Raw genomic sequence first — 20,873 nt, 5'->3', positions numbered from 1 at the left:
AGTGGGGTGCCATTGCCTTCTCCAAAGCTAAACACTTTACTGACGTTTAAAAAAATTTGTGTGACCATTTGGGTAGCACTCAGGCCTTTGGAGCTATGGGGATTACCACCATTTCCACCTTCCGATTATTTTTAGGTGAGTGGAAGTGAGAGAACTTTGGTCTGATCGAGTAACTTCTGCTCCTTACTTCTTGTACTGAACCAACAGAAGAGGCTTGTTTTTAGAAGGTAAAAGCTCTGAGAAAGTAACTGCGTCCAGGATATAGGCCAGGTGCCTTGCAGAGTACCCTCAGCCTTGCTGGCTTTCCTTGATTGTTTACTTACACGTCTGCTTCAATGTCTTTGGGCTTCCCTGGCGGCTCAGACGGTAAGGAATCTGCCTGCAATACAGGTGACTTGGGTCTGATCCCTGTGTCAGAAGATCCCCTAGAGTAGGAAGTGGCAACCCACTCCAGTATTCTTGCCTGGAGAATTCCATGGACAAAGGAGCCTGGCAGGCTATAGTCCATGGGGGTCAAAAAGAGTTGGATGCAACTGAGCAACTAACACTTACTTTTTCACTGTTTTTATCGGGTTAAGATCCTTTAAGATAGGGAGTGGTATGTACAGATCAATCCTTGTTCCTCTTTTCTAACAATGGGTATATGGTAACAAAAGGTATTTTTCATACATAAAATACCTGGTTAACAGAAAGCTATTTGCCCTTAATGGTACCTGAAATGTGGAATAGAAATCTTCTTCAACATTGCCTTCATATGACAGGAGTTCACTTAATCCATGGGCCAACTCCTGTAAAGAGAAACCTGTTATTTGTGTTTTTAAATCAAATAGTACTACCCAAACAGTAAACCAGGTCTACTATAGCTCACTTACAAGTGAGATAAACTCAGATTTTGAAATAAAGATAATATTGGGACATATTTTCTAGGGTAAAAAATACTGGTTAACCATTTCTACCATGTAAAAGGTTTGGAAAAATTTACCGGAAAGGTCACATGAAGGAAAATATCCAGTTATACCCATAAAGGCATAACTCTGGGGTCTATTCTTATGTAGTAAGCTAAGAGTATAGTTTCCATCATAATTCACTGCTATTTGCAATATCACGGTTTATGAATTTGTAGTATTTCTCATTCTCAGTTTATATTCTTAAAAAAACCTGTTAGTGTTTTATAATTCCTCTTTTAAACATAAAAATACACAGTTTATATGTGGTAAGTGGCTTTTACATTTCAGTTAAGGGCTCTCCCCCCCCAATAAAAAGTTGAGAACACTGGAAGAAATGTTTCCCTACATTGTAACTCATGTTTCCCCTGAACAGAGATTTATAAATAGAAAAACTAAGCCAGTATTTTTTAAAATTTCAGGTTGTATGAAAAATGTTTTATTTTAAATATTGGCAGAAAGATAAAGAACAGCATGTTTAGAATGAGCTTACACACTTTAAATATTAAGTTTTCCATTTCACTAAAATAAATTTTAAAACAAATCTAGGGTGACATAGGTTTTAGTATGATTCTTATCATTTGTTTCAATTACTAATAAAGTTATGGATGCTGAAAATTATAATTGGGAGATCTGAATTTTTTAAAAGAATTCAAGGAACTAGTAGATGAATCCAATTGAAAGAATTTACCATATTCTTTTAAAGATCAAATTTTTAGTGATAAAATACAAAGTCAATTAGGTAATAAAGTTATTTACTCAGATCTGCTTTATTCGACTGTAAGGAATTTTATTCCCAGCCTTTCTATTTTCAAAACTCAATTTTTATTTTTTTTATCTATAGTTAAGATTCTTAAATGTAAAAATATTATTAATTAGCCCATAGTTCATTTTCATGATTTTTATAAATATAAAATTAAAAGTGCATGAAGATATAGGTTTTATATACTATTTGAATACCCTGGTATTATTTAACAGACTGTATTGGACAGTGACTCAAACAGAAAAGAAAAGAGCTACTATAGTTGCTGATTTAAGGTTATACTTAGCCTCTCCATTCTCAACTGAACCCCTCAAGGGTAATTTTCACAAGGCTGTGTGGGGAAGATTTGTTGTTGCCATGGGATAGTTCTGATGCTTTGAGTCATGGATCCCTTCTCTACAAAAGCAATGGAGTTTCCATTAACGAGGTCACGGAAAAGCACTGGCCTATTAACGCTATACTGAAGGCTCCATCATTGAATATTTTGCTTATTTTCTGTGATTTTTTAAAATCCTTATTCACAAATACTGTGTTTAAGAAATGTATCACTATAGGTTTCTCTTTGCTTGCCTGCTTACTCTTCTTGAAACACATATTGTACAGATACAAATAGTAAACAAAGCACTGATAAAAAAAAGCACAAAACTTTTTTCTAGATAATTTTGCCATATATGAAATGGGAATTAGGTGCTAATTTTAATAGATGCCATTAATAAATTGATATTCCATTTTAAAAATTTAAAAAAATTCCCTGTATTCTACTATCCTAACAAAGTAGTTTTCTTGCTTCCTTTCTATCTTCATTCATACCTGTACAGACACTCAGTTTTTTTCAGCTGATCTCATAGTTTATGCACAATCTTGATTCATCATTAAAGAGGCAATATAGGAATATGAAATTAACTCAGTATCATCTTTAGCTCCATAATATGAAAAAACATATTGGTATAGTCATTCATAAAATACCCATTATTATTAACTAAAAACTTGGATCCAAATGACTCAAGTTCAAATAGCTTTAATCCTAAAATCAGACAATTTATTGGTAAAAATCAGTAATAACATAAGGAAATTTATTGGTAAAAATTTGACAAAAACTGCATATATGAGACAAAAAAAAAATCACAGAAATCTAAAATGAGAAGTTAGTTCAGCCATTAGTATATATAGTATTCATATGTTTTATACACCAGTATATATTAGTGTATAGTTGTAACAATGACTCCCATTGTTATACAAATAAGCAAATTCAGTAAATTGTCCAGGGTCATAGGTAGCATGTGGCCAAAATACAAGACTATAGAGGGCAAATCTTTCTTAAGTAGAGTTTACTCTGTTACCTTTTCCAACTACTGAGTCTTATAAAAATATGGATTTAGGCTCTTAATTCAAAAGAATCCAAACTTACTTTCAAAAATGTGTTTGATATCACATGAAGAATGGTTTTCTAATTGGTCACATGTTCTGGAGAGGTTTTTCAACTTTGGTAGGAAGGTTCCAACCCTACACCAAAGTGATCTGACCATTAACTAGAACACAACAATATTTAAATAGGCCCTTAATGAACAAAGAGGATGTCCACATCTAGCTACTTACTAATAATAAGGGGAATTCTCTGCTGACCAATGGCTATCGAAATTCAGCTGTGAAAAATATTATTATTGTAGGGGATTGTCAGGATGATGAGCATACTATCCACATTCTTCTACTAAATTTTAACACTGGATTAAATCTGATGATTGGAAATCTAGTCTCTGACTAGCAGAATATCAGAGCCAGGTCTGTGAAATTCATTAATTTTATTAAGGGTGTCGTTGCAGACATTGTTAACGATATTGCATAGTGACACATTGATAAGAATCCACAGAAGCAATCAAGTATTGAATACTGAATACTTTATCATCTCGTGTAATCTTCCCAATATGTAAGTTTTACTATTCCACTGTTCACATAAGGAAACTAGAGTTCAGAAACATAAACAGCTTATTCAAATTCACAGAGCTAGTAAGTTGCAGAGGCCAGATTCAAATCTCTGCCTCTGACTCAAAGTTTGTTCCACTATGCTGGAAGAACTAAGTGCTGCAAAGTGGGTTATGTGTCTCTACAGGGAAGGAGAAAATTAGACAAAAGAGGAGATGGGTCACCAATGTAAAGGGAAACCATATCTAAACATAAAAATAGTTATCAGGAGGAGACAGACTGTAGTAGAAGAAAGAAGATTCAGCAGTAAGGGACAAGATACTAAACAACTGTATACTTACAGGCATAATTTGACACAAGTCGTCAGTGGTAACACTGCAGATGCCTACTGGCGTATTTTGATCACTAGGAACGATGGGAGGGCTCAATAATTTCTTATAGCAGCAGGGGGGGAAACGAATATCCAAAGTAATGCTGTTATAAACAGCTAGTCCCATAAGCTATGCATACTAAATGTTAAGCATTAACATAAAATCCATGACAACAAATGAGTTTTGAATTATGCATCTATTTCTCGCATACTTCTTTCAGATCTAACACTGATTTTCTAATTAATCCCACATACTTACTCTTTGCTTTATTTTCCCTTTATTTTACGTAATATAATTCCTTGATTACCAAAAATCATGTAAAAAGGAGAGGTTCAGGTAATAGTATTTAATGATTTCCCTAGAAAACTGCATATCTAAGATCACAATAGCAAGTTCACACATTTCTATAAAGTATTTAACATTTAAGAAAACTTCTACATTTAAACAAAGATGGTGGTGATTTTATTAGCAGCAGTTTATTCAGAACTCCCTGCAGAACATGCCATTGATTTTGGTGACCATTCTGGGTATTTTCAAACTAAATACAGGCTACGTAGAGAGAGCTGTATTGAGTAGGCGTATGGAAACACACACACAGACGTCTGCATACACACACACTACCGATAAGACACAATCTCCCACAGTAACACCTGAAAGACTCAGTACTTGGAGTTTACTCAAAGTGTTAAGTTAAAAAGCTACAGATGTTATATTTATAAACTTTGCCCAACTGTATTTTTTTTTATCAGTTATACAGCAGAATGTTACTTCATCCATTTGATAAATGAGGGGTTTTAGAGCAAATTTTATGACATTTCAACTGTCAAAGATTATATTAAGTTCCTAAGGAAGTCATTACTTTTACTGACTTAAAAGGAAATCTAAACATGTGGTCTGGACAAATCATTAAAAACAATTTAAAGGATTAGAAAATAGCCAATATTTTAATTTGCTAGGGCAGAAAAAGGCTAATAATAATCTAAGGAACAGTTGTGTTATTTTATAGGTAACCATACCAACAGAGACCGAGCAGTGTGTTCTAAAGGAAAGATATTGAAAATAAGCTCTAATATGCTCCTATAACTACGATAATAACAATAACAGAGGGACCACACTACTGCAGTTACCATTTATGATCATTTACTGTAGTGATAAGTTCTAAGCATTTTTCATGACAATTTTTTTAAAAAAAATTATAATCCTGAAGGAAGGTTTTTAACAGATAAGAAAGCAGGTTTGCAGGATCTGCTTTAGGGCACCTTGATTGCAGGAGAATCACACTGCACTTCACACTAAAGCTCCTCTGGCTGAAGCAGGGGTTGGGGTGTGGGAATTCTGCCGGAGATGCCATGTGGTGCAAACAGGGCGGAGTTTGGAAACCCTGAACTGCATTATATTGCCCCACCCTTAGTTCCAATGCCTTTCTGGTAATTCTGCTTCTAAAAAACTATTAGATTATGGCTCTTCATGTGACCTTCAAAACATTTTATAATTATTACTATAGGTTTCACTATAATATTTCTTGTAAACTCCAAGGCCTTAATATTTAAAAATAATCGTATTAGACATACAACACTGTGAGAACTGATAGCCCAACCAATCTTTGGCTCTGAAATTTTAGTGAATGCTTTTGTGTGTGTGTGCTCAGTTGTGTCCACCTCTTTGCAACTTCATGGACTGAAGCTCGCCAGGCTTCCTCTGTCTATGGGATTTCCCAGGCAAGAATATTGGAGTGGGTTGCCATTTCCTTCTCCAGGGGATAGTCCCAACCCAGGGATCAAACTCATGTCTCCTGCATTGGCAGGCAGATTCTTTTACCACTGAGCCCACCTAAGAAGCCCCTCTGAAGTTTTAAAACTGAAATTATGTATGGAGCCAATTATATTTTCTTAATCACCATACCTACCACTTCTAAATGTTTTGTTCTCTTCACCTGTGGTAGATTTTTCAACCATTTATGTGACCACAGTCCACCGTCATCACACGTTTTTCATATACAATATCATGCTTTTCAGGGCAGCAACCTTTATATAGTTTGTGTGTGAGATCAATACACATAATAATGAGATAGTGGTGGTTATAAATTAATTTTAGATATAACTGTTAAACTTGTAATATACAACATCTAAATACATTTAATATGATCTTTTGGGTAATGATTGAATAGAAACTAATGCCTATTGCCAAAAAAAAAAAAATCTGGCAAGCACGTTCACAATATCACATATACTACTCTAAAAATGTAGTGTAAGAGCTGATACTTTATTACAAACACTAGAAAGTCAAAATAAGCCAAACCTAAGCCATGATAAGAATGTGAAGTATGACAAACATACTTATCAGGAAATTCAAATGACTCCTAGTGTAGTGAGAAGCGTTAATAACGTAGGCCTTCAATGAAGTTAAAACATTCAACAAATGACTACTGTAAATGAAAATATGAGTCTAGGAACTGTTACATGTTCCTTACTGTGGGCTTGGCACTTTGGACCTTTAGATACGACAACACATAATCAAATTTCAGGTTAAGTTTACTATCAGTGTGTGGTTTTCCCTACTCCCTTTTCTTCCATGCAGTTTCTTGATTTCCATATACATTCTTTGGGATGTATTCCAACAAATGTCACAAAGTCAGATGATATTCAAAGCCCTCCATCAGACGGCTCTTAATCTTTTTTTGCCTGAATATTCCTTGGAAGGACTGATGCTGAGGCTGAAGCTCCAATACTTTGGCCACCTGATGCAAAGAACTGACTCATTGGAAAAGACCCTGATGCTGGGAAAGACTGAAGGTGGGAGGAGAAGGGGACAACAGAGGATGAAATGCTTGGATGGCATCACGGACTCAATGGACATGAGTTTGAGTAAACTCTGGGAGTTGGTGATGGACAGGGAGGCCTGGTGTGCTGCAGTCCATGGGGTCGCAAAGGGTCAGACATGACTGAGCGACTGAACTGAATTGAATCTTTTTTGCCAGCACCATCTATAGCTCTCAGAGAGCCCCCTGCTCCCATCAAGTGGACCTACACATTGCTCTGTGGTGTGGACTCTTTCCCAGCCGTTCTCCCAGTCCGGGTCCCACTCTCTCCAGTACTGGTTCCATTTAAAAACTCTCCCTTCTCTGGGAGGAATGCAGTGAACTGCTTCCTTCTCAGGATTCCTCAGCACTTAGTGCCGAATGGTCACTGACTGAGAACAACCACCTGCATGGGTGGTCATCGTCCATCCAGACGGTAAGCTTCCTAAAGCAGGGATTTTTTCTTTTTTTAACCTGTGTATCCCTAGGGTTTGCTCATTTATTTATTCTCTCTTTCTTCCACAGACACTTATACTTTTCAGAATTTAAAAATGAATGCAGAAGGCATCCTGTCCAATCTCCTACCCAACACAGGAACACCCTCTCCAACAAACCTGAAGGAATCAGAGGATGGCGTAGGAATTTATATCACTTTAAAAAACACTATAAAATAATTCTGTATGCTTCAAATGTTCCCATTCCATTCAACTTTTAATTCTTATGACCGTCTCAGGATTTGAGGCCACATTAGGTTTAATCTTCATAATTTCAATTTAGAAAACTGAGTGAAGTAAGCACAAAGTCAAAGAACTAAAGGAATAGTTCATTGTGAATAGGAAAGATACTATGACTTTTAAAAATGTCTTAAATTTCTGATAATTTAGGTTGTAAATGAAATAGCAAATAATACTTGAGATAAGGTTTTCAGAGAAATATGTTAACAGTTCAGTCACTCCTTCCAGTTAACTAAATCTGCTGATAATTATATAGCTGTGATATTACAAAATAATAAAGACTACTGAAAAATCTACTAGTAAATTTAATAAGAATCTTTAATCTGAATAAATTAATGAGAACAGTTTTCCAAAATTCAGATAAAATTCTTAAAAATCTCTAATCTACTAGCACCTCCTAGTGGAAAGTTTAAAGGATACAATTCCAACCAATCGGAATTCAGAATAGTTATCACATTTAAAGCTGCTAAACCAATGGCAGTATGAATCCTTATGATACGTAAACATGCCTGAAAAATAGAAGCATAATTTCATCAATATGATTGATTTAAAAAATCAGAATGGTAAACATGTACATGATATCTTATCTATTAGAAGCAAAACAGTTCAGCAATAGTTATGTTACAGACCAATTGTCATGTTAAAATATATCAAATATGGGTCCAGAGAGTGTGCAAGAGCCTCTTATTCTTCACTGGTATCCTGAACCAAGGGTTGAAATGGTAAAAAGACAGAAACTAAATTAATCAGTTGATTTATAGAAACTATAGTTTTATACTTTATAAGTTATCAAAATTAATTCTGAGGATTATCTGGAAACTTCATCACTCTCATCTCTATTTCCCATTACCAGAGAGATATTATATAAACATATATACAAAATTAAGACAAATAAAGAATTAAAAAAACACTTAAAACTCTTTTGAAGAAAACGTTTAACAATACTCAGGGTTATATATATAGGTGTTTTCTCTAAATCAAATGAAAGCAAATTAAAGTTCAAAGGTTTATTTAATGCTTCCTATTTATTAAAATGTCTCATTATTTTATGACAGACACTTTGAATATTAGTGATGAGCAAACTATAGCTCTGATCTTAAAATTTTTAATGTTCTTTTTATTTCAATGACAAATTTTTACATATTTGGCTTAGTCAGAAAACATGTGAATGCTTCTATGCTAATACATTTTGTGTAGGATTCCCAGTAAGATTATAAATATTATAATCATCAATTTGGTCAATTTAAAAAATGTACCTGTCTAAAAAATTATTCAACATTTATGATCGACAAAAAAATCTGTAAAATCATAGATTAAAAATGAGTGACTACTTAAATCTAATGATCAGGAAGAAAACACTTTCATAGAAATTAGCTACTCACCATAATCTGGATGAAAAATTTGGCGAATTAGGAGGAGGAACCATTCTTTAGTCAAGCCACCCATATCCAAACCAGCCTCCCCTACAAATGTAACTTTCAACTTCTTTTTCAGGTCTGCTCTTTTCCGAGTTAACTGTTTGAGGAAATTATAAGACAGAGGAGAACAAAAGGCAGTAAAAAAGGAAATTAACCTTTTAAATTCTTGGAAATGTATTATCATATTTACAATGTTACAAAACTTCATCCATCCATCCATCCAATAAATCTGCCCAACCCTATTGTAATGTTTGTTGTATAGATCAAGCAACAGAATTAGGAAAGTCAGGTACCTTGCTCAAGGTTATTGCCTACTGGCATCGTACTGACTCCAAGATTTTAATTTAGCCAAATACTATACAAAGTAATTCATTTAAACTTGCCTTCAACACTGAAGTTTAAAAGAAATCACATTACTAAATCAAACATTGTAATATTCACATGGAAATCTGGTTGAAGAACTGTACATGGTTGAAGCTTAATAATACATGTATATACAATCAAAGTATCAATATGTTTGACCCTAAATGTACCCAATATACCCTTGTAGATCAGACTTCCAATTTTACAGATGAGTAATCTGAGGCCTGGAGGAATTAAAATGACTTGTTAGGCACCCAACCAGTTAACAAATGTGGTCTAGAATCTACATTATATATTCAGAAATATGAATTACTCATTTAAGTGTTCTATATGAAATCCTTTTCTGAATATTTAACAACAAACCACTAAAAAACATAAAAAATGAACATAAGGCTTAACTGTGAATACAGAACTGTTTTTAACCATTGTATCAAAATATAAGGAAGCACACCACTGGCACACAGAAATAAAGAAAGCTTACTAAGATTTTAGTAATAAGCCATATTATCAAATTATTTAAAGCTTTAGTCAATTAATACTATTCTGGAATAAATAATCTATACCTCATCAAGAGAATCGCTAACCAGATGTGTCCGCCTTACTTTCATATTTAGAAACAACATATTCATATCAGGTCTCTGTCTTCGAGATACTTTATCCACCAGACTTTGCTGATTGAAAAAAAGAGCAAACATTTTCATTTTTACTTGAACTATAATCTCATTTAACACATTTAAACACTTAGGTAAAAATAACTTACATTCTTCTCTTTACCATCTCTCACATAAACAATTTCATAAACTCAGCTATGCAAATATTTATTTATGAAAATGCCTTAATTATTTCATTTTGGGACATTGATAACAGAAGGGGATACAAAATGGAGGACCCCAAAATAATTCAACTTCTACAGTAAAAGAATGTTGCATTACTGCTTCTACATGTCTCACCTCTTACACAGCAAAGTTTTCTGTTTAATAAATACAAACAAAGGGGAACACTGAGAACAAGGCACATACTTCTGATGATAAGCTTGGCTTATGCTTTTTAAGATACTGGATTTACTCTAAAATCTACTTTTAGAAAGTAATTTTCAACATATTTCAGAAACCATCAACAATGTTCATATCCTTTGTCCCAATCGTAAACAGAGGAAATATTTTATACAGTGACATTCATCACAGCATCATCTATAAGAGGAAAACTTTAGAAATATACTAAGTATGAATCTCTAGTGGAATTACAATACTTATCAAAAATGATGGTCATAAAATTATGTAAATAACATGGAAAATGTTTAAGGAATGTACAACTAAAAAAAGCGAGGAAACAAAATTGTATACACAATATTGTTTCAACTCTGATGCCTTTTAAAGATAATATACGTAAAGACTATCAAAAGCAAATTCCCTACAATGTCAACAATATTTATGCCTGGGTGTTGGAAATAAGGGGATGTTTTACAAAAATATAAGAAATATATGAATGTCATTTATCATGTAAAGTCTACATGCTTGTATAATATATTTATCTAAACTCTTTTTCAGACTACCTCATCCTCTTTGGTAGCAAAGAAAATGAATTATTGTGCAGATTAAAGATAAACATTCTGACATTTTAATTACATGCAGCAATATGCTTTAGCAGGTAAAATTTTAATACCCCAAGTCTATATAGTAAGGCTACTTTCATGATTTTGTCGATGACTATAATAATACACTGATTCAGAGCCCTTCTTCATCTCTCCAAGTATTCGATTCTAAAGGCTTGCAGAAGGTTGTTGTTTTTTTTTTTTCTTTCCCCTTCTCTGGGTCCTCTCTTTTGTGCTCAAACAGATCTATATTCCTAGCGTAGTATGCAGTGTCATGGACCTGTTTTTCCAACCCTTTCTTATCTTCTGTTCCCAGTCGAGCTCCTGGGAAGCCATCACACTGGAAATATCCAACAAACAGATTTGAACTAGGATGCTAATGGAAGACAAAGCTTAGTGGCTACTCCTCCCATCAGAAATTCATACTGCATAGAAAGTGCTTCAGATGAAAGAAATAACCCAACGATGGTAGAATTTTAGACATAGACTGATGAGGAAGTTATTTTTAATCTGGGAAATCACTTTCACAACTTTAAATTATACTATATAAGTTCTTGCTTATATTAACCATCTATAAGGTTACCCTGTGTCAAAATAGTCACTAGTCATTAATTCCAAATGGTATGGCAGTTTACAAGCTAAAATGCTGGGAAATACCCATAACTGAGAATACCACTGGACTCTTCAATTGCTACTCATTTGTGCCCATGCTCTGAGAAAGACAGCCCAGGATACATTCTACAGCTGCCACTCTCCTTTTGATTGGAAGGAAATTTAAAAGAAGATATTTAAAATCTTAAGTGTGAGTGGCACAGCAGAAAACTGCTCAGAGGAACTTAAACTTCTAGCTCTTTAGATTTTTTTCTTATAAATAGAAAAAAATCATAGCCCAAGGCTTTAAAAAAAAAACAAAACTAAAAAGGCACATGAAATGCCATAAATGCTAATCATCAAAATGACTAGCTATATATAGACTAATCTTTGAGCCAATATCTAACCAGGATTAATAATTCTGGTGCTAAATACTCCTGTTGAAATCTACTTTTCAGCAGGGTAATATGGCTATGTTACTCCTTTGGTACACAGAGGCGGTATCATTTCTTCTAATATGCCAATACTCAGTGTAAACTGACTCTGGGATGTCACTAGTCACTCAAATTTTTTGCCCTGCTCTGTGATAGCAAACAATACTCACCTTCTGGTAAATTACTGAAGAATCAACAATTCTTACTTTTATGATATTTGAAGTATTATAATTTATGCCTTAGAATTCTTTTTATATCCTTGAACAAGACATGGAAATCATTTCCTTGTACTCTACAGGTCTCTCTTGGGGTCTCTATTTTAAGAAGACTATAGCCAACCTCTCTAAGTTTTAAAGTTGTAAGTAATCATGTCGCAAAAGCAGAAACTCAAAAACATTTGAGTATAAAAATGTATAGTCTAGAGCTCTAATTTTTTTTTTAAAAAGCACAATCAAAGTAATTATGTACTTCATCTATAACTTTACTGTGCTATGCAGAAATCGTGGTAGGTAGTGGACAGGACAGGCCCAGGGATGAACTTCATCCTGCCTAAAGCCGGCCTGACTGCTACCCGTTTCAATGGGCCTGCAGGCATTTTGGTTCCCTAAGACTCAATAAAACACCTCTCACCGTCTATGGACATATTTCTCAGTTTTCTAAGACTGCACTTTCTGTTGCATTTTCTAATTTTTCAGCTGTTTCTGTTTGACTTTCATAAAATTCAGAAAACGTGTCGGTGGTTTGAGTGGTTTGCTCTTAAGGACACCCCTTCCCTTGTCCTCCCTGTAGTTCTTTCTCACCAATGCACTGCCAGTGACCCTGGAGGATGGTATCTACAAAATGATATCCAAGTTCCCACTACTTTGGATCTGTGAGAGGCATTTAACCTTCCTACTATATTTATAAAACAATGAGAAGTTGATGAGGAGTATTTTTTTCCCTGTATCATGAATAGGTTTAAGTACTTTTTGAGGGAGTATGATATGAATTTTACTTTTGACATTTCCTGATTATGCTAGAACAATTCACATGACATTTGACTTATTTGTTAAATTATTTACTATAGATTATAGTCAGCATAAATGTTTTCATAGCTGGCTTACCCTTGCGATGCTTATCATCTGTTGTTCTGAGTCTCTTTGAATAATGATTTTTTTTGCAGCTATAGAAATAACGAATGGGTACTGACAGAAGGAAAACCTGCTCAACAAGTGAAAACAGAAAAAGCAAAATGGTGTATTTTTAGCAAAATTATACTAAGGGAATCTAAGGTACCGCTTCCAACAATATCAAACCATTACTTTTGTACTGTGTTTTACCATTCACAAAATGATCTGATGTGCATAATTTCTTTGAATCCCACAGCCTTGTGACCTAGACATCACTATCTGACGTGCAGTGGCTTTATTCCCTAGAGGAAGCTACATCCAATGTTCTGAAATATGTGCTGACGGCTTGCTCTGTTTATACAAATAATCTCAGTTTATGCAGCCACTTGTACATCATTACCTGGGAAAAATATGGCCAACATCAGAAACAGGAGGCAGAAGTGCTGATGAAGGATTAGGACAGAAAGTCATGTGCATAAATTAATATAAGAATGCATTACTCTCTGAGTATGCATATGCATCAGAAATGCTTATACATCAGAAATGAGGAAATCTAGCAAGAACTATGGTAGGAAAAGTAACACATTTAAGAGTAATGAAATAAAAGTGTTGCTTTAGCACTGTTATTTAATGATGCAGTAATATGAAATGGTATGTATTTGTAAACACACAACATATGATCAAAAGTTATGAAAATAACTTCTTTCCTGGGTCAGAGCTCACTCTGTTATATAAAAGAGCCATAAAGCACACAGATAAAATGCATTCAGAGAGAACTAGTAAGGCAGCAATGACCGTTTGGGGAGCTAGACTCCCACACAAGTGGCTGTAATGAATCCATCAGCCGTAGTTGGAACACATCCAAGGACAGTTCATCAGCACATGTGTGACCACTGGTCACACTGTGATGCAGGCATTAGGAGAAAAAAGGAGATAGCCCTGGAATGACCTGAAAATGAAATGGTTTTCCTCTTGGAATGAAACTGTTAGAAAGCAGTAAGAAAATTGTTCAGTATTAATGTGTAGTAATTTTGAATCACAAAGTGCTAACTAAAAATTTGGAAACAAAAAGAAGTGCAATGAACTTAGCAGGATAATGCTGGTCTAACTATGTACTTTAAAACAGTGTTCTTAGCCCTTCCCTAGTCATAGCATACAGACAAACGATACCATGTGTACGACACACTGAGACAAACACAAGAGGCTGGCCATGGCCAGACAGTGACTTGCCCTGGGGCTCTGATCCCCTTCTAGGTTCCAAGGGCTGAAGGGATCATAGGACCAAGCCTCTATAACTCATTCCTGGTACACCAATGTTACCATACAGTGTTTAGAGGACCTTTGCATTAAAAGATGTCACTGAAATATGCATAGTAACTCTTGGCACCGTATTGTAGATTTGTCTAAAACATTACAAATACATTAAAGTGGGACAAAAAATACCTTTGTAGAATAAACTCTGTCAAGAAAAAATCCATCAGACTGGCCAAGGTCCCCCAGAAATGGAATTCTTACTCATTTCAGGTGTGGATTGAGATATATCCAGGATTCTAGTTTATGCTGCTGCTACTGCTAAGTCGCTTCAATCGTGTCCGACTCTGCGCGACCCCATAGACGGCAGCCCACCAGGCTCCACCGTCCCTGGGATTCTCCAGGCAAGAACACTGGAGTGGGTTGTCATTTCCTTCTCCAATGTACGAAAGTGAAAAGTGAAAGTGACGTCGCTCAGTCATGTCCAACTCTTCGCGACCCCATGGACTGCAGCCTACCAGGCTCCTCCGTCCATGGGATTTTCCAGGCAAGAGTACTGGAGTGGTGCCATCGCCTTCTCCAATTCTAGTCTATGTTTTAGGTCAATTCTGGTAGAAAAGGTCCCTGGAAGCTTGAACCAATTCTGGGGTCATGGGTTACTTATGTCCATATCGTATTTCTCAGTTAGTCTCTCTTAGAATAATGCATTCTGTAGGACATCTCAGAGTCTAGGAATAAATTATGTCTGGGATAGTCTTGCTGGTTTAATCCAAACTGTAAGTGTGACTATAAGGTGCAGGGTAACGAAGAATTTGGCCAAGTGTTTTGAAAATCTATTACGCTAATGTAACAAACCGTTTCTGGTGAAGCCCTTTCTGTGTAACATCCATTCTTTTAATGCTATGTACAAAGAACAAACACTTCATCTACAGGAAAAGGGAGAAAAGGAGTGAATTCATGTGTGTATGTGCACACATGTGTGATCACTGTGTGAGATCAGGCACCAGCATACTATGGTCCACAGGACCAACATGGCCCACTACCCAGGCTTGTGAGTAAAGCTCTGGAACACAGACACACCCCTTCAGTTACATATTTTCTAAGGCTGTTTTGTGCTATAATGGTAGACCAGAGACTGCACAGCCCAAAGAGCCAGACACATTTATAATCCTGTACTTTCCAGAAAAAGTTTGTTGACCTCTGTGCTGGGTGATGGCACACAGAAAAAGAAAATTTATAAGAAACTGCATACTAAGGACTTTTCCCTTCTTAAAAAGATGTTACTAACCAAACAAAAATCATATTAACATAAACATAAATTCAGATGAAGTACAAAAAGAAGATGCTTTAGGAAATATAATGATATAATGATTTCAAGGCTGGATATCTAAAATACACTTAAAAGTTTATATGTTAAGGTATGTGTATATGTAAATTTACTTACACAAACTTATAAGTCAGTCATTATTTTGAATAGTATTTTATTCAGGTGAATAATCAAATGAACTTCTGATCATACCTGTGAGAGTTTCCAAAGCTCTGCCAGGTGTGGTATTCTTCCATGAGGTCAATGTGATCCAATGTAGAATTATAGAAATCAGTGTAAGGAATAAGGGGAGGGTGAACCAAATTGTTTGCAGTATCTGTAAAGATAAATTCTAACATAATGATCTTTCCCAATATGTACATGATTCACTCTAGTAGGAAGAATATTTTAATGCCCCCCAGAAAGCCTTTATCTAGAAATTCCTCTTTTAAGCAATTGTAGTGCTGTATGAAGAAGGTAGCTTTAAAATTAAGGTCAAAATGCAGCCAATAATTACTTGCTTTAAAAGAAAACTTGAATGGTGAGGATTATAATAGTATACTAAAGGGAGTAAGCAAATGGCATACTCAGGAATGAATATAAGTTCATGTATTCTTAGGAACCTCTACTTAGGAGGTCATATGCAGTTGACAGCCATAGAACAGAATTCTGCTCCATAAAATGCATAAAGCTTTTTCATGCTTATACATTAATTGTGAAATCCATTAGCAAAATAGAAAATACATTACTACAACTCTCCTCCTCAAAGGAATGATTTAAGATGTACGTAATGCCTCTATAGTATTTTGAGGTCCTTATGGAAATATCCTTATATTTAATAAAAGAAAAGTAAAGATGATTGAATAATAAAACCTACTAAGTAAAGCCAGTACTTTAGATGCTGACGGGATCCACCACGAACACTTTGATATAGGTGGAAATTCTTCAGGTTTTGCAGGAAACAGGCGTAAAGAAATAAATTGCAGCAATCTCTCTACCAATGGTTTGAACCTCTTCTGGGATAATCTGGTAAAGATTTTGAAATAATTCCAATCAAAATTCACATTTTTCTATTTTGGCAATATATTTGTTAGAGATCAAAGTTCATCCTTTATGCATAAAATTTTAGACTATTCCCCCAAATTCTATTTCTTTAATTGCCCCAAATTTGAAAAGATGCAAAATTTTACCTCAAATATAATTTCTTAATTAAATAAGAAATAAACACTAAAATTACTATAAAGTTAGCATTAAACATTTCACTTTTAAGGCTTTTAGTATTCAGTCACTCTTCATTCATAGACTCTGTATTTGCAAATTCACCCATTTTCTACTATTTAATTCTAAACCCCAAATAAATAATTGTGGTGCTTCTGTGATCATCTCATGGCAGTGCAAAGAGTAACAAAAAACGGGAGTTGCTTCTGCTGAGGCTGAATAAGGTGACGCTCTGCCTCCTTGTTTTAGCTCTCATACTGCAAATAAGTATTCTTTATGCAATCTACTTGGGTCATGCTTTTCAAATTCTTATGCTTTTCATTTGTGATTTTGCCCCTAACTCTAGTGTTAAAGTTCTAAAGTTCTGACTAGTGTTCCTAAGAAGGATGTGATGTGCCTTATGGAGAAGGGACTTGTGTCCAATAAACTTTGCTCAGACATGAGTTACGATGCTATTGGCGGCGTGTTAGCTGCTCAGCTGTGTCTGACTCTTTGTGGCCCCATGAACTGTAGCCTGCCAGGCTCCTCAGTCCACGGAATTTTCCAGGCAAGAATACTGGAGTGGGTTGCCATTCTCTTCTAGAGGGGATCTTCCCAACCCAGGGATTGAATCTGGGTCTCCTGCATTGCATGCAGATTCTTCACCTTTTGTTGGCTGTGAGTTGAATGTTAATAAAATAATGATTTTACCAAATAAGGTGTCTTTAAAATGAAACACAAAGTAAGGCTATGTACTGATATGCTGATGGAAATGTGAGCAAAGGCTTGTAGGAATCTAACCCTCTTGAGTGGGAATAATGGTTCACTATTCACCAATTCAGTACTCACATTAGCTTTATAGAATGTAACTATTGCTAATAATGAGAACTTATTGTATTTAAAATTAATTTTGGGACAATTTAGCTTCTTTAGCTTGTATTAGTCATGGGGAAAAGTAATTGTTAATGTAAGTACAGTACTGTGAAAAAAAATACTGTACTTTTATAAATTATATTGATGGCTTGCTTATATGTTCAACGATAGGAATGTGCTGTATAAAATACAAAAGCAGTGGACAGAAATCTCAACAACAGCGGGTACAAGCAAAATGGTTACTTACACACAAAACAGATCTTTAATAACCTCTATGTAGTACTAAACAATACACTTGTAATTGGCTTCTGAAGCACTGTGTCATTTCTAAAGACCTGAAAACATTTAATGTTATTATAAAATTAAAAGTTCTTAATATCATAGAGTATTTACTTTTTAAACCAGTGAGCTAGGAAATGATGGTCAGCTTCCACTAAGCTGGCTGTCTGTCGTAGCAAGTGGGCATAGATGACATACGTAGATGTGTTATTAAATTGAGGATTCTGAAAAAGATATTGAAGATAAGTGTGTTAAAATTGTGTTAACATGTAAAAGGAAAGACACTAAGCTTAATGAACTAAGTGGCAAATTCAGAAAACTAAATTTGAGATTATGAAATACTAGGTGAAATCCTTTAAAATAAGAATCTATTTGTTTCATTATTTAATTAACAGAGACTTGGATTTCCACAATGGTCCAGTGGCTTTGAATTAAGAAAGATTTAGGTCTGAGGGCTACTTCTACCACTTACTACTATACGCCCTTAAGAATGTTCCTTAAACTTTGACGCTCAACTTCTTCATCTAGAAAATGGGAATGATAATATCTATCTTGGAGGTTGTTTTGAGTATTAAAAAAAAAAAACTATAACATAAAGCACCTAGCTCACTGCCTGGTATAAATGGAAGGAATCACTCCTTTCCAATTAAGAAAAACCTGGTTCTCTCTTGATTTAAAAAAGGGAGGGACAGAGAATGCTAGAAAAATAAAAGCTGGTAATGAAACTTTTGCAATGTGAAAGGAGTTATTTGCATATTTCACAAAGAACAAGGGGAGAATCACCTAACAGCTCCTGAGAACTTTTAAATGTTAAAGGAGAGCTTGTAAACCAAGCACAAACTCTAGTTACATTTCCAAAATCTAAAACTCACAATGTACATTTCAGAACTTGATGGTAAAAATAAGTATTACTGAACAATAAACTGAAATTGTAAAAAAGAAAAGAGCACCACATGTTTTCAAAACCATCCTGATTTATGGTCAGGATGGTTCAAAATAAGGGAGTGACCCCAGCTGATAATCTCACTAAGTGATAGCTCTTATGTGTAGAGCTTGCTGCTGCTGCTAAGTCACTTCAGTCATGTCCGACTCTGTGCGACCCCATAGACTGCAGCCCACCCAGGCTCCCCTGTCCCTGTGATTCTCCAGGCAAGAATACTGGAGTGGGTTGCCATTTCCTTCTCCAATGCATGAAAGTGAAAAGTGAAAGTGAAGTCGCTCAGTCATGTCCGACCCTTAGCGACCCCATGGACTGCAGCCTACCAGGCTCCTCCATCCATGGGATTTTCCAGGCAAGAGTACTGGAGTGGGATGACATTGCCTTCCTGAGGATCAAATACACTCTCCTAAAAATTTGAGCTTCATGTTGTAACTTTCTAGCTTTTACCATCTTCACATATATTTTCATTTTTTTTTCCAGTTTTGTCTTTCTCTTCTTACCTTTTTACCTCCCCTTCCTCTTCTTAGATCTCTCAACTGCTTTTTATCTATTTCCCCCTATTTCCCCCCACTTTTTCTTCTTTTTCTTTTTTCCTCTCTCCTCTTCCTTCTACCCATATCTTCCGTATTTTTTATTGGACATAATATTAAATTAAACATTATATCTTATTTAACATAATTTTTCTTATCTTTAAATGAGACAATAATCTATACAACCATCTTTGGTAAACTGTGAAGAATAATACAAATATAGTATGCTAGCTATAGGAATACCATACTTCTCAAAAAATTATAAAAGTTAAAATTACTTTTCATTTGTTTGGACCTTATTTATTTATTTATATCAATGAATCTGTATCTCTTGAGAGGAAAAAGTTCATCATCTTTGCTTCAGCAAACATAAACAACCACTTTGATTTTTCCATTAGAATTCTAGCTTAAATATTTATTGAAAAGTTAGAAACCTACTAATTGGGAAACAAAAAAAGAGTTTTGAAGCCCCCTTAAAAAACTAGTTACAAGAAAGGAAGTTGACTGGAGGGGGAAGAAGTGCTTTTATTCTGTTTGTTCCAGAATTCAACAGCAGGAAGGCAAGAGCTAAATTAACATATTAATTCTGGAGATAATTTAGCTTCCCACTGTTTGTTATAGCTTTAATTCTCTGATTAAAAGTAATTATAATCCAAAAAGTATCAAAAACGCTGCTCAAAATAATACTTAGTACTGGATATCATTTTACTTACACATGTACAGATTGAAATATGAATTATCCAATTTCAACTAAGTTCTTGCTTTCTTACCTGTAAAAGTATAAAATATGCTCTAAGATCATCTTTTGTTCGTGGACTGAAAAAGAAAGAAGTGTAACTGATGAGAGATGCTTAATCTTACATCATCTAATAAAAATTATCAATGTTTCTGTGAGAACTGACTTGATAAAAGCTAAAACCTAGACTTGAATCTGAAAACATAAATGTAAATCATTGCCTAAAGTGTACTAGATGCCCTTTATAAATGTAAAGCCACATCATCTGAAATATAAATAAATAACATGTGTATTAAATTTTGAAATTTATATGTATGTATATTACATATATAATTTTAAAATTAGTAGTAATATTCCTCTATGGAAGAATTATCTGACTGAATAATGATTTAAATTATTTGGGTTTAAATAAAATCTAAACTATTTCTTCCTATAGTAGTCTACATAATTTTCAGATTATTTTCTAAATGGGACTACTGTTTTATTTTAGAAATTATATTTGAAAATATTTTAATAAGATCAAAGCAATTCATAAATATTAAAATTCCTGGTGATAAGAGAGTCCTTTTTTTTTTTTCCCACTTTATAGCTGTACCATTAAAATGTCCATCTTCCTGTCCTATGCACTAGTATTTTAGTTCAGTGTACAGCTTTGGGTCCAGAACTGGTGGTTAAGATCATAGGCTCTTTTGCCAGACAGCCTGGGTTCTAATTATGACTAAGGCA

The 20,873-nt window shown here is 34.7% G+C and overlaps 1 protein-coding gene across 6 annotated transcripts in view; it reads right to left on the bottom strand.

Annotated features, from left to right (window-relative positions):
• Positions 1–20,873, bottom strand: part of HECTD2 (HECT domain E3 ubiquitin protein ligase 2) — a 73,785-nt gene that overhangs the window by 7,149 nt on the left and 45,763 nt on the right. For 2 of the 6 annotated variants that reach the window (XM_086378547.1, XM_086378549.1), the window contains 10 exons: positions 20,182–20,227; positions 18,056–18,165; positions 16,470–16,618; positions 15,806–15,929; positions 13,030–13,126; positions 9,874–9,981; positions 8,912–9,044; positions 7,950–8,038; positions 3,969–4,127; positions 714–788 (listed from right to left, as the gene is read on the bottom strand). In XM_086378547.1, the coding sequence (XP_086234673.1) occupies positions 714–788; positions 3,969–4,127; positions 7,950–8,038; positions 8,912–9,044; positions 9,874–9,981; positions 13,030–13,126; positions 15,806–15,929; positions 16,470–16,618; positions 18,056–18,165; positions 20,182–20,227 (1,090 nt within the window). Of the gene's footprint in view, positions 1–713; positions 789–3,968; positions 4,137–7,409; positions 7,577–7,949; positions 8,039–8,911; positions 9,045–9,873; positions 9,982–13,029; positions 13,127–15,805; positions 15,930–16,469; positions 16,619–18,055; positions 18,166–20,181; positions 20,228–20,873 lie in introns of all 6 variants that reach the window. The other 4 variants (XR_015155631.1, XR_015155632.1, XM_086378550.1 and 1 more) reach the window with 4 other exon arrangements.

The sequence above is a fragment of the Bos grunniens genome, chromosome 26 (assembly GCF_055505025.1).
Source record: "Bos grunniens cultivar Pamir isolate PY7600 chromosome 26, Bosgru_T2T1.0, whole genome shotgun sequence".
In the NCBI taxonomy this organism is placed as follows: domain Eukaryota; kingdom Metazoa; phylum Chordata; class Mammalia; order Artiodactyla; family Bovidae; genus Bos; species Bos grunniens.
This window is presented reverse-complemented; position numbering and strand designations above follow the sequence as displayed.